This window comes from Charadrius vociferus, unplaced genomic scaffold (genome assembly GCF_000708025.1).
Source record: "Charadrius vociferus isolate BGI_N301 unplaced genomic scaffold, ASM70802v2 scaffold629, whole genome shotgun sequence".
Lineage (NCBI taxonomy): Eukaryota > Metazoa > Chordata > Aves > Charadriiformes > Charadriidae > Charadrius > Charadrius vociferus.
In genome coordinates, this window is record NW_009650184.1 from 165528 (window position 1) to 178412 (window position 12885).

The 12885-nt window shown below is 45.9% G+C and overlaps 1 protein-coding gene across 1 annotated transcript in view; it reads left to right on the top strand.

The window, feature by feature from the left end:
* Positions 1 to 363: 363 nt before the first annotated feature.
* Positions 364 to 12885, top strand: part of NFATC1 (nuclear factor of activated T-cells, cytoplasmic, calcineurin-dependent 1) — a gene marked incomplete at its 3' end in the record, with an annotated part of 78228 nt that continues 65706 nt past the window's right edge. The window contains exons 1-2 of the mRNA XM_009892793.1: positions 364 to 403; positions 2924 to 4028. Of these exons, the coding sequence (XP_009891095.1) occupies positions 3181 to 4028 (848 nt within the window). The remainder of the gene's footprint in view (positions 404 to 2923; positions 4029 to 12885) is intronic.

The window sequence follows — 12885 nt, forward strand, 5'->3', positions numbered from 1 at the left end:
TTTCAATTCTGAGTACTATTGTTTGAGAAGTTGAATGACACGTTATTTTTCTTGGCCCTTTAAAAGTTGACATTAAAAATACGCACAGCAGTTCTAAAAGAGGCTGTTCCTTGCCATGTGCATTAGGGGAACTTGTTGCTTGGAGCACTGGAGTCTGTCTTTTTAATTTATTTTTTTAACAACTGGATTCCAAAGGCTGGTCTGAGCCTTTATATTGCCTGTTCAGCCTGAGCTGCCCATCTCCAGCAGACTTCAGTGTTTGTATTTCACCCTAGTCCTGCATTAGATTGTAAGAGGACTGCTGGCTTCACGGTCCTGTTCATGCAGGTAATAATTATCCCCGCTATTTTGTTTGTTTACCTGTTCATTTTTAATAAAAGATCTCAAGGCACTGATTCTGCAGTGAGCAGATGCTGCTGTCGCACTCCGTCTGCAAAGCCCACCTAGTGGGCCCAGAGCTGGGACAGCTTACGGAGCCCGTGGTCCCCTGCCCGGGGCGTCCGGCTGCGCGGTGGGGACCGGCTGAGGCAGTGCCCAGCCTGTGCTGTGTCACCAGCACCATCCGCCTGCACGCCACGCCAGGAGGCGGTGGAAGGGCCCGTGGGGCATACGTGGAAGAAGAGCCTAGCCAGTGTCCCGGCAGCAGTGCGGTGCCAGGGACATCACCTTCCTCTGGAGCTGGGGGAAGCAGTGAAGGGGTTGAAGCTGCCTTGAAGGCGCTGCTTAGACCCTTTCTCTAAGCTAATTTCTGAAACAGAGAAGGTCTTACCACTTTGGGTATTATTTTTTTTTTTCCATGAAGAGTGGGAGGGAAGTGGTGGTGGTGGTTGTGGTAACACTGAGAGGTGCAGCTATGTGGCACGAGAGCAACAAAAGGGGACTAATTTTGGAAGGAGGGGACTCTGAGCCCCCAGGGAGATCTGCGCCTTGCTATGACGGCTGCAGTTGGATTATCCGTGTCAAAGTAGTGCCTCTTTCTCCATAGTTCCTGCCTGCCTTGTTGTTTGAATAGAGTGTGAAGCTGCAGCGTGTTTTGAATAATCCAGTTGTATTTGTGGCACGCTCAAGTGTAATTTAATGACCCTTCCTCAGTAAATGGCCGGTCTCTGAAGGCAGACTAGAGAGTGAGTTCAAAAGGTGGTGTTGCTCATCATTCCTGACTGTTACCTGGCATGACATACATCAGCTGGAACATCGCAGAGTTGCTGTGAAGCTGCGACAGCGCATTAATTTTTCCTAAGTACCGTTTGCCTTGGAGTTGTTGCCAGCAAGAAAGGCGAGCACGGGATCGCTGGAGGATGACACCAGAGAGGGCTGAGCTGATAAGCAAAAGAAAGAGAATAGCAGCTGCGCTGGAGTTACCAGCTTGGAGGCTCGTTTGCATCTGCAGTGCTCCCAGGGAGCAGGTCCTGTTGGGAATAACAGCTGCAGTAATTAGCAAAGCTTTTCCGTATCTCCCTAGGGAAGATGGGCAAGGGTGATCACCCAGGGAGCTTGCCTCCTGGGAGGGAAGGGGACAAGGTCCCCACACGGACTGGCTGGGGCCTGGGGGGGATGCAGTTTCCCTCTGTCCTGCAGGAAAGTGCCTCTGCTGTAACAAACCTCAGGGAAGGCTGACATGCTGCAGGCACAATTTGGGTCTGGAGCTGGAGCTCTGGGTGCTCTTCCAGCCTGCTGAGAGGAACCTGTAGAACAGGAGCACCCAAGCTCAAAGTTCAGTGGCTGTTGTCCCTGATAGAAAGGGTTTGCTGTCTTTTTCCAGTACGGCAAGAGATACTGGCGTTAGGGGCTCTGGCCCTGTGTGCTGGTGACAGAGAACCTCCGTACTTCAGAAAGCACCGGGGTGATGACTGTTGATCCCATTGCCCTCAGTTGAGGGCTGTCCGTGTCCTTTGCACAGCCCCCCAGCATCTCTGGATGGCAAAGAGGGACCCACACATGGCCCTGGGACAGGGGAGCAGAGCTGAAGGGGTCCCTTCAGCAGGCCGACCGTGGGCTGAGGCAGGGATGGTCTCCTGTGAACTGGCTTTGGGGTGCTGGTTCCCTGTAGCACAGCAGGGATGGAGGTGCGCAAAGGGGGCTTGTTTCCCTGCGCTGGGTCAGGGAGCCCATCGGTGCAAGTCTGTGATGTCATCTGTCACCTCCCAGGTTTTTCACACTGGCCGTTTAGCTCTGCTTTTGCTTTTATACACCCGGAGCTCTTAAATGTTTAGATCCTTGGCCAAGAGTGCGCTGCTGGCAGCGCTCGATGTGGCGCGCGCAATAACCAGCAATTTCAGTGGAATTTCAGCTGTCGCGGAGTAGTGAGACATCCATGTTTATCCTTCACCTGGCCTCTGCCAGTTGGGCTGGAGGATAAGTGGTCCCAGAAACCAGAGCAGGTCAATAGATCCGTCTTGTTCCAAAATCCTAGTTAACTGGAACCAGTTGGAAACTTGCTGTAATGGAAATTTCGGTTGTGTATAATTTTTTTAACAGAACGCAGTTGATCACGTTCTTCACTTTAGTCTGCCTCCACTTTTGTTTTTTTGTCTCGTGTTTTTTTTTTGTGTATTCCAACTTTTCAAGGGGGGAATCAGGCTCACTTACGTAAAAACACATGCAGTCTCTGAATGCTGAAGCCCCGTTGTTTGAAGACTCAATCTTTTGCTCTGAAGGCTTGCGTAATAAGAGTGTCCTCAAAACAAACTCAGTCCATATACGTCCCTCTCCCAAGAGAACTTGTCTTGTGCTGCTCAGTTAGTAACATTTTCGAGGATGCTAGCCTGCAGCTTCTCCCCTAGTGTGACACACCTCTGGGCTCGGTTACTAAGGAGAGCTGTGCTTTTGTGTGTTGTGCCATGTCCCTTCACTTCAGCTCGGTATGTTACTGAGTATATTTGTGCAGCACTTCATATCATTCTTTTTTGTTTGTTTGTTTGTTTTCCAGAACACTATAATTATACATCTTCAACCGTAAATGCTGGCTTGCCTCTAAATGTGGCACATTCCTCATTGTCAACTCCATGTCATGGCCTTCAGACATCAAATCCCGTCATTTCAGTTGTCCCATCAACAAACCATCCTTCTGGATATGGAGGACATATCGACAGCGGTGCATCCGAGTATTACTTGCCACCAAACATTAGACCTAATGGAGCTCCAGCACTGGAGAGCCCTAGAATTGAGATCACTTCTTACATGGGACTTCATCATAACAACAACCAATTTTTCCACGATGAGGTTGAGGAGGCCATACCAAACACCAAGCGGTCACCTTCCACTGCCACTTTGAACTTACCAAACATTGAGGCGTACAGAGACCCATCCTGTCTGAGTCCAGCGAGTAGCTTGTCTTCCAGAAGCTGCAACTCCGAAGCGTCTTCCTATGAGTCCAACTACTCGTATCCGTACACTTCACCCCAGACCTCTCCGTGGCAGTCCCCATGTGTCTCTCCGAAGACCACTGACACAGAGGAAAGCTACCAACGCAGCATGGTGGCCTGCACTTTGCTCAACTCTCCAAGGCACTCTCCATCGACATCTCCCAGGACAAGCATCACAGAGGAAAACTGGCTGGGGGCTCGCAACTCCAGGCCCCCATCTCCCTGCAACAAGAGAAAGTACAGCCTCAATGGCCGGCAGACCTCTTACTCCCCACACCACTCCCCCACACCTTCTCCGCAAAACTCGCCACGGGTGAGTGTCACGGATGAGACATGGCTGGGGAACACCAACCAGTACACCAGCTCTGCCATTGTCGCTGCCATCAACGCCCTCACCACCGACAGCACCATAGATATGAATGATGGGATTCCCATCAAGTCGAGGAAGACCGCCATTGACCACACCCCATCCATGACTCTCAAAACTGAACCGGCTGGTGAGGATCACGGGACCATATCGCCAACTGCCGATTTGTCACCAGAAGACTTCTCCAGCTTTCAGCACATCAGGAAAGGAAACTTCTGCGAGCAGTATCTGTCCGTGCCACAGCATCCCTATCAGTGGGCCAAACCAAAGTCTCTGTCTCCGACATCCTACATGAGGTAAGGGACCCCGACTTAGGGGGCAGTCCTGTTAATATCTTTATTGCATGCTTTGTTTTCCTCCTTCACCTTCCCGTCTCGGCTTCCCACCAAATCTGCCCATCCGCTCATTCCACTTAGCCGTTTCTTGTGACACTGCCTCCATTGTTGGTGTAGTGTGACCATGAGTAAAACCTTGAAGCGTTAACGTGTCTATCCTAGGAGTTGTCCACTTGTGGGTTGTAACTGGTTATCTGCTTCCCAAGGGATGAGCTTCAGCCTGGGCAGTCTGGAAATGGGGGTATTCAGAAGCTTGTCAGGCAGCGGGACAATTTGGTACCATCAAACTTGTAGCTTTACTTAAATTGTTCATCATGTGTTAATATGTTTTTGTTGCAGGACTAAGAGATGTTCCCGTTATTGTGGCTGTTACAGGGACCTTTACTTTTACACTTGATAGGTAGTGAATAGAAAGAGAATAGGAATACGGTTCTTTTGTGCATTATTTTAACTTTTACTTTGCTTCATCTGAAAGCTTCTTACCAATCTTCTTTTCCTATCTGCGTTGGACAGTGGTTTTTCCCCTCTTCCCCAACTTTTTTATGTTTGAAGAAGAAAACCTTATTTGTCTGATGATATTATACTGGTCACATTTATTTATCACAAGAGGACTCCAGGTAGGAAGCACCACAGAATAGCCAGGATTTGACTTACATCTATTGCTTTCTCTTTTGGTCTCAGTTATTGGTCTTTATTTTGAAGTCTTCTAAGGGTTGTGTATGTGGTGGTATGTGGTGCAGGAAAAGTTTGGCTTTCCAAAAGCCTGCAGGCTGATCCCAGTCCCTGGTTGTGAAGGCCACCCCCGTCCTCTTCCCCCTCAGCACTTCTGGCTTCTTGCTTTTGACAGCAAAGATGTCTTTCTCAAAATGAAAGAAGCGGGCACGTAGCTGAAGTATTTTAATTAGTGACACATTCGCTGGCTCTCAACCTTGCCAATCTCACTTTTTGCCAGCCAGCACCTCTCTGCCACATGCTGTCTCACAAAACTGAGATTGAGCGGTCCATGGCCCTTCGTGTTACAGCGTGTCGTGCTGTGGTCCCCTTCCTCATCGTTCTCCTCCTCCTCTCTATGTTGCCTAGGCTTCTTGGAGGACGCTGGCTCAGTTCAGTGCTGCGAAATGCAGCAACCCCTTTTGCTGAGCCATCCAGAGGTGGGCACTTGCTGCCTTTTGGAACTGGGATAGACGCTTTTAACACCAGGCAAATCCTTCAGAGCCTTCCTGTATACTTAAAAAAAGCCTTTTATGTTCTCCCGCTGAAGTGCCAAGTAGCCCGCGTTCATCAGAGAGGCCGGCCGGGGGCTTTTGCGTTGGGGGGCTGCTTTTTGCCAAAGACTTTGAGGGCAATGATAGGAGAGTTTGACCAAACAGGCTTTTATCTTTCCGTTGCAGTGAGCGGCCCGTAGGCGCTTTGCTGCAGTCCATCAGGAGGCACCCGACATGCCTGTGCGCTAACACAAACAAGAAAGGTGACGCGTACAAAACGGAGCCCCACTACGTTGTGTATTTAACATTTTTTTTCCACTGTTTTGGTCTTGTATAAAATATGTTTCCTGGTTCACAATATGTTTCCATGTGATCTCATTAACTCGTGCTCTAGGGCAGTTGGAAGTTACTGTTGAAATGTGATTTTAAGTTACTTTACCAATCAGATACACTGACCGTGCTTCCTTCCACCAAAAATACCTCTCGTTTTATGTATATGAAAGTGCTGGGCAACTGAGCACGGACGTCAACAGGATCACAGCCTACGCAACAGAAACTATGTTATTTTAAATCTTTCCAAAAAAATTGGTTAAGAATTTGTCACAACAGAGCTGGATTTTTTTCCTGTTATTTTACACATCTGTTCTATTTCAAACGCGAGGGCTGCAGGGGTGGGTTCCAACAAACAACTCGGGCTCCAAAATCTACCCGGTCATAATGATTTTGAGATAACCAGATTTGATTACCTCCTCTGTCTCTTCCTGAATACGCGGTACGATTTTCATCAAAAGCCAGCGTGCCTTGGAAAATCACTGACGCCTTTCCCTCCCTCCCCTGCACTCCCATCTCGTTGAGGGTAGGAGGGAGCAGGTTCAGGCAGACCGTCTGCCGGTGCTGTCTCCTTTTCCGAGGTTTCATAGGTGGCATCAGTCTAAAAGGGAAACTGCTTTTTTGTTGGTATTGTTTCTAAAATTGATGATGTTTTTCATTTGTCGTAATTACAGCTTGATCCGCTTTAGGCTTTTCAAGTCCCAGAGCAAGAGAATAATAAGAGTATATAATAAGAGTGTAATAATGCCTGCCTTAGCAGAGGCACAGTCTTTCTGTGCCTCATGCTTCTTTTGGTTGCTTACGAGGACTGTGAGCTCGGAGGCTCAGCCCAGTCCCCAGGCTCTGGGCTCTTCGGGGCAGCTTTGGGCTCACACATCCCCCTCAAGGGCTATGGACCGGTGACTCTATTCGTGCGTGGGATTCGGCATGCAGGTGCTGAATGTTGCAGGACGGGGTGGGAGGGCAGAGCCCGATCCCGCAGCTGAGGCTGAAGCTGCACAGGTTAACCCAGGTCTGCTGGGGGATTTGTCTGTGGTGCTTTGGTTGCAGCCCACGGCCTCACACCAAATCTTTGGAGGTAGAAAATATTTAGAGACCAGGCAGAGATTTTCAGGGGAAGCTTTGGAACAAACCCTGAGGTAGTGATGGGAATCGTACCTTTTCCAGACCAAACTGGGTTACCTAAATGTACCAGTCTGCCTCAAAAACTGCTGGAGGTAAATCATTACGTGGAGAGTTGAGAGATGGTCTTTGTGAAATTCTACTTCAGCTTTTAGCTCCAGGGTCTTTTTTTGTTTCAGTATTTATGCATTGTGCTGTCTCACTCAAATGCAAGAAGTTTCTGTCTGTAGTCCCTCTTTTATAGTTAATGTAGCAAATAGTTCACAAAGAAGCACTCTACCAGGCAGTTATTGTACGAGCAGGTGATGCTCTGTGTTTCTCAAGCCCTTGCTGCCTCAGTTGTGTTCCTTTCTGTGACATTTCTCCATCACTCCTCAGTGCTGTGCAACGCAGAATCTCTCACTGGCAAAATGTCAAAGGCAAAATAGAAGTACAGGACTGGACTTCTGCCCTTGGTATGGAGGCAGTGCTAGTGACTATTTCCAAAACTAAAATCCCAGTTTTATTTTTTACCCGCTCATTAGCATATCCCAAATCATCCTATATTACGACAAAAAGTACAGGCACTCATGAAAGTGCCAGATTTCTGAGTATCTTACACATTTTTTATGACTTCCTCTTTAGCTGCTGTATTTGACTAAACACAACCTGAAATTTCCTAGAGACAGTTTCTTACTCGTTGAAAAGTAATGCACTCTAGTTATTTCAAGTGTCATCAGTTGAATCTGAGAAGTGTGTTGGCCTGTAACACTTGACTTTTCATTAAATGTAGTGTTTTTTGGGGGGAGGGGGAAGAGAAATGGTTGGGTTTGTTGGTTGGGTGTATGGCATGTATGAGGTCTACCACACCAAAAGGAGGTTCCAGGAATAGACACCCAGTTCCAGGTGGCTTATAAAAGCTCCCTACTGTATTTTCTTGTACAGTTTATTTTTTTTTTTAACTGTTGAAAGCCACATTTTCTTTAGCTGCAGTCTTCTTTTTCAGCCTGGAAAATAGACATACATGTTCTTGACCTCACAGGCATGGGGTCATGTAGTTTTACATATGGAGGCTGTAGTTTGCACCCAGGGAATGTATGGCTGAATACCTGTCTACCAGTTCCAAAAGCACATTTGGCTTTTATCTGCATCAACGGACTTGTTTATTTCTTGTGGATTCTTTGGATTCCACTTTTGTAACTGTGACAGTATTAAACTCAAGCATGCAAAGATTGTTCATTGTGGCCCCAAACCATATGATTTTCTTAAAAACCATGATTTTAAAATGTTGGGTATTTTTTCCTTCTTTCTTTTGATTTTTGGACCTTTCAGATACTCACTTGATAAGTGGTTTTTTTGTTTGTTTGTTTGGGGTTTTTTGTTTGTTTTTTTTTTTTGAAATAGGTGGTTTGGTCCAGATCATGAGATAGAGGACAACCTTAACTTGGGAGAAGTTGAGTTTCTCAAGAAACTGGGGTTTTCCAAAAGTGGAAAAGGGCACAAGCTGTCTTAAGATGAGATAGTCACTGGTGCAGCAACACCGGATTTGCTGACCTGTGCATTGATGGCAAACTTGTGTGTTTAGGGCAAGCGAGAGGAAGTTCCTTAGACAAAGCAAAGGCAGGGCTGTCTGGGCAAGACCCAGTGAAAGGGGGACTTGTGGCTGAGCATCGGTGACCATCTCCTGGGACTCGTTAGAGTTAATTGAGAGGCGGGAGGAATGGACAGGGAAGAGCCTGCAATGCCTCTAACCTTTTTCTCTTTCCTGCTGTATTCATGCCGGATGGGGATATTTGGATGCTTCAACAAGTTCAGTTTGCCACTACGTAGCAGCGGCTTCTGATTATGTTAGGTTGCTGTACCATAGGGCTGAAGGCTGCTTGGAAGCCTGTCTCAATGAACGGATTTTTTTTGTTTATTTGTTTGATTTAATCCTCCCTACACATTCTCCTGACTGTTTTCCAGTTCATTCAAACGCCCCTGTGAGCATCTTACTAATGGCCTTCCTTCACTAGCTCGTTTTAGCACCATGTGATTCTAAATTCAGAATGAGCAGAGATGCGATGCCAGCCACTTGTTATCTCCATTCCCGTGGCAACAGTTTCTTATTCTTCATCTAAGCCAACAAATGCAAAATCTCCCATGCAAATCGATCTCTGAATGTGAAATTTCGGGACGGTAGTGTTAAGTATTATCTGGGAGTATGACGACGACTCACATTTTCAGACTTCAGCGTGAGGAATTCCAGTGCGCCGCATGCACTCCACGGAGGAGCTACTTGCTCGGCATGCCAGCAAAATACAGCCAAGTCTGGGGTGGGACACAGCATCTATTTTAACAGCTCGCAGCCAGATTGCTCAGTTGTCAGACAGGAAATTAAAAAAAAAAAAAAGAAAAAGAAAAATCTACTCATGTTAACTCATAGATGAAATATAAAGCAGGTATATTTTTCTGACCACAGTCAAGTTGGTGGACATGTAGGCATCATCATCGTTTTCTTACTCTTCCAAGAAACACTCAAGGATCTTTAGCATGCATCTGCTTCGATGTGAGATACAGGCAATAAATAATAAATCGTAACCATATTTGCATTTGGTGCACAGTTGGAGCAGGGGCAAGCGAGCAGCCTGGTAAAAGTTTCAGCAGCCCTGTGGTTTCTCTAGTTTATGTTTTTTGCTTCTAAAGGAACACTCCCTGTTAGAAAAAAGAGGTTTAGTGCGGGGCACCCAAGTCTGCCACACTCCTAAGTCACTTACGTTACTTTGGGCGCTGAAACACACTTACCACCCTGCTCATCCAGGCAGTGGTTATGCCGCTGTGAGGCAGCTTTCTGGGGCAGATGACTCCGTGCTGGGGTACGTGGCCAGTGAGCAGAGTTGTTAGTCCCTGCGCGAGACTGGCAGTTGTTCTGACGTCTTTTGCACAGCAGCCGAGTTAAGGACAAAACTGTCTGCAAACCTCTTTTTCAAGTGGCCTTGGGCTTCTAGTAGCGTAGAAAGTTGTAATGGTAATTTAATTCCCAAATGCATAGCAGTCATGTGAAAATGGGGCTTAAACACCTTTGGAAAATTTAGTAGAAGTTTTTGGCTTTGTTTCCTCCCTGTCTATATTCCAGTGTGCTGCTTAGTATCCTTCTTTCTTTCTTTCTTTCTTTCTTTCTTTCTTTCTTTCTTTCTTTCTTTCTTTCTTTCTTTCTTTCTTTCTTTCTTTCTTTCTTTCTTTCTTTCTTTCTTTCTTTCTTTCTTTCTTTCTTTCTTTCTTTCTTTCTTTCTTTCTTTCTTTCTTTCTTTCTTTCTTTCTTTCTTTTTTTTTTTTTTTTTAGTTTGATAAATCTTTCTGCTAAAGGCAGAAGTCAGCCAGACTGGATAATCTGTTTTTGATTTAATCATATTGTGTATCTGGTGTATGCAAAATAAATCACTATTCATCTGTTTTGTAATCTGATTTATGTAGGACGGAGTTACATTGAGCGAGTTTTCTACAGCCTAACACCAGGTTTTGTGAACCAGCCTTGAAACAACCATCCCTCATTACAGCATTTAGGAGGGCTACAGTTAGATTTATTGTGGCGTAGAAAGGAATGGGACATGTTTTCAGTTGGTGGAAAATTCGATCTGAGGGAAATACACTGATGTACATTTGATAGGAAGACTGCGTAAAGACCTTTTATTTCTCTTCTTGACCCCTGTGGAGGGGCGCTTCTCCCCTGCACGTGATGCTGGCTAGATGAGGTAGTTTGGGCCTTTTCAAATTGATAACGTTTATTTGCAGCAACCAGATTCGATTTTACCACTGCACCATTTGCTTGGTGACTTTTTCCTTTAACCATGTTTAGCTGCAGGAAATTAAGTGCATGATGAAGATAACCTAACATAGGAAATAGCTCTGACAGCCCCAGCCCATGACACTGTTAAATGCATCACTCTGCTTCCTTTATCAGGAAAACTGCCATTAATTGTCAATTTATAATTGGGCAGGTGGTATTTTGGAATAGATTTGGTGATAGATTGCAGGCTAACAGCAAACTGTATTTTTATTTTCAGGCTTTATTTGAGAACATTCATTTTACAACTTAATTATACTGACATTTTCAGGTGCTGATTTGAAAGGGGGTTTTGTTGGTTTTTTGTTTGTTTTTTAAATAGATGTAATTAGTTGTGGAACTGTTACTCACTTCCATGTATCTTTAAAAAAATCCCTCTTCACTTGAGGGCTACATGATTCCAGTCAGAGTTGTCCTTTTTAATTAAGTGTTCAAAGTTTTTAATCTGATAGATATTGTGTCCTCAGAAAAAAAAAAAAAAAATCCATCAAGTGAGAATTTACTGAAAACCAGAAACATCTGTTTAAAAATGTGTGCTGATCATCACCAGGAGAGACACAGCTGTTTTGCTCTGCTCTTTGTCATTTATCATTAGTCAAATATGGTTTATCTAGAAATTTTTTTTGAGATTTTTTCAGACTAAAGTATGTGTACCTAACGTGCTAGGCAAAGTATAGCAGCTATATACAATGGCCAATTGCCTGTAATTTTTTGTCGACTCTTCACTCTTTGTGTGATGAGTGTCTAGTAGCAGAAGAGCTCTTCTTTGCCCCCGAGGTGGGTCCTGGCCGTTCTTGGGGAAAGGCTTGCACAGGAGCTTAGAAGATGTGGCAGTGTGCCGCTAGTGAAGGCTGTGGCTCCCATGCATTGGGGATGGTAGCCAAATTCAGGATTTGTCTCTGACAAGGTCTTGCCTCTGCAGAGAGGGCCTCTCTGGCTCCTGCTGGATCCAGATGTTCGTGGGAGCTGGGAGCCCTCACAGAGGCAACGTCTTTCTTTTGGATGAGCTCCCATTTAGGCTGAGCTGGGAGCTGTATGGCTACTTTCTTCTGTACCCCGCTGTTATTTTTGAGGATGCTCCATGTCCTGAGGGCTGGAGAGCAGAGTAGCTGGAAGTTTGGCACTTGTGACTCACCAGTGAGCCGTGCAGGGGGAGCAGGGGGTGCCTGAGGGAGCGAGGGTGGTCCTGGTTCTCACCCGGGGCTGGGACTTAGGGGTTCTAGTTGACCCCTGTAATGCATCTCGTGGGTGTCTATAGGCATTCAAATCACATGGCTCAAACTGGCAAATTTATAAGCCGTGAGGAAAGATAATGTAGAGAAACTTAGCACCACCTGAAGTCCCGTTGGTGTATATGCACATGTACACCAGCGGATAGGAGTTAAGTATGCTGGTGATAAAGGGCTGGATAAGCACTCAAAAAAAAAAAAAAAAAAGAAAAGGCAAACCAAACAAACAAAAAAAGCCAGTGCGAGTGGTTATAGCCTCTGGGAGTAGGAGACAGCAGAGATGCTTTGGGGGATGCGAAAGCTGTAATATCGGTGGAGCTGAAAGTGGGCTGGGATACTGTGTAGATCACAGGGATGGTAAAATGAAGTCTCCAGCTGAATACGTGCTCGTAATATATGCATCCAGTGCAAAAGCTCTTTTGCATCCTTTCCTTCCCAGCTAGTCCATGACAGCCATGATTCATGCTGCTCAGACTGTCCTTGCACCAGGGCTATACCAGGGAGGCGGAGAACCAGTAAAACCCCAGTAGCCAGCCTCCTCGCAGACTGGGGCAAGAGCTAATTAGCCCTTCAGCTTGCTTGTCTGCACCGTGCAACGGGATGAGCCCTCTCACCGTGGCAGGTAGCTCCAGTCCGTAGAGACAACAAAGGTTCAAGGACTGTGATTTGCTGCTTGCTGGTGGTCTTCTCCAGGCTGATGTGAGAGGGAATAAATTTTGATGTAAGAGGACAGCGTGGTAGGTTGCGGTTGTGCCGTTTAACTACTTGTAAAGGCTTTTGAAGGACACCTGATGATGAGAATTCACCAAAGGAAAGAATGTACGCTAGACATAAAATTAGGGTTTTCATCATGAATCTTTTTGCTTCGATTTTAAGATCAATAAATTCGTCTCAGGCCTAACACTGTTTCTACAGTGCTTGTTTGTTTCTTTTTCTGTTTTTTCAACCCAAAACGTCAACTTGGCATTTCTTACAGCCAGGCCTTCCTGACTATTTTCAAGTGTGGTTTTACACTGGAATTTGGTTTTTAAGAAAGACACTTCCCCACCATCGCCTGTTGTCGGGCCTGCTTGCTTGTGTGATGGTAATGAGTCCATAATATTTTAGTTAATTGCAGAGTCAATACAAGG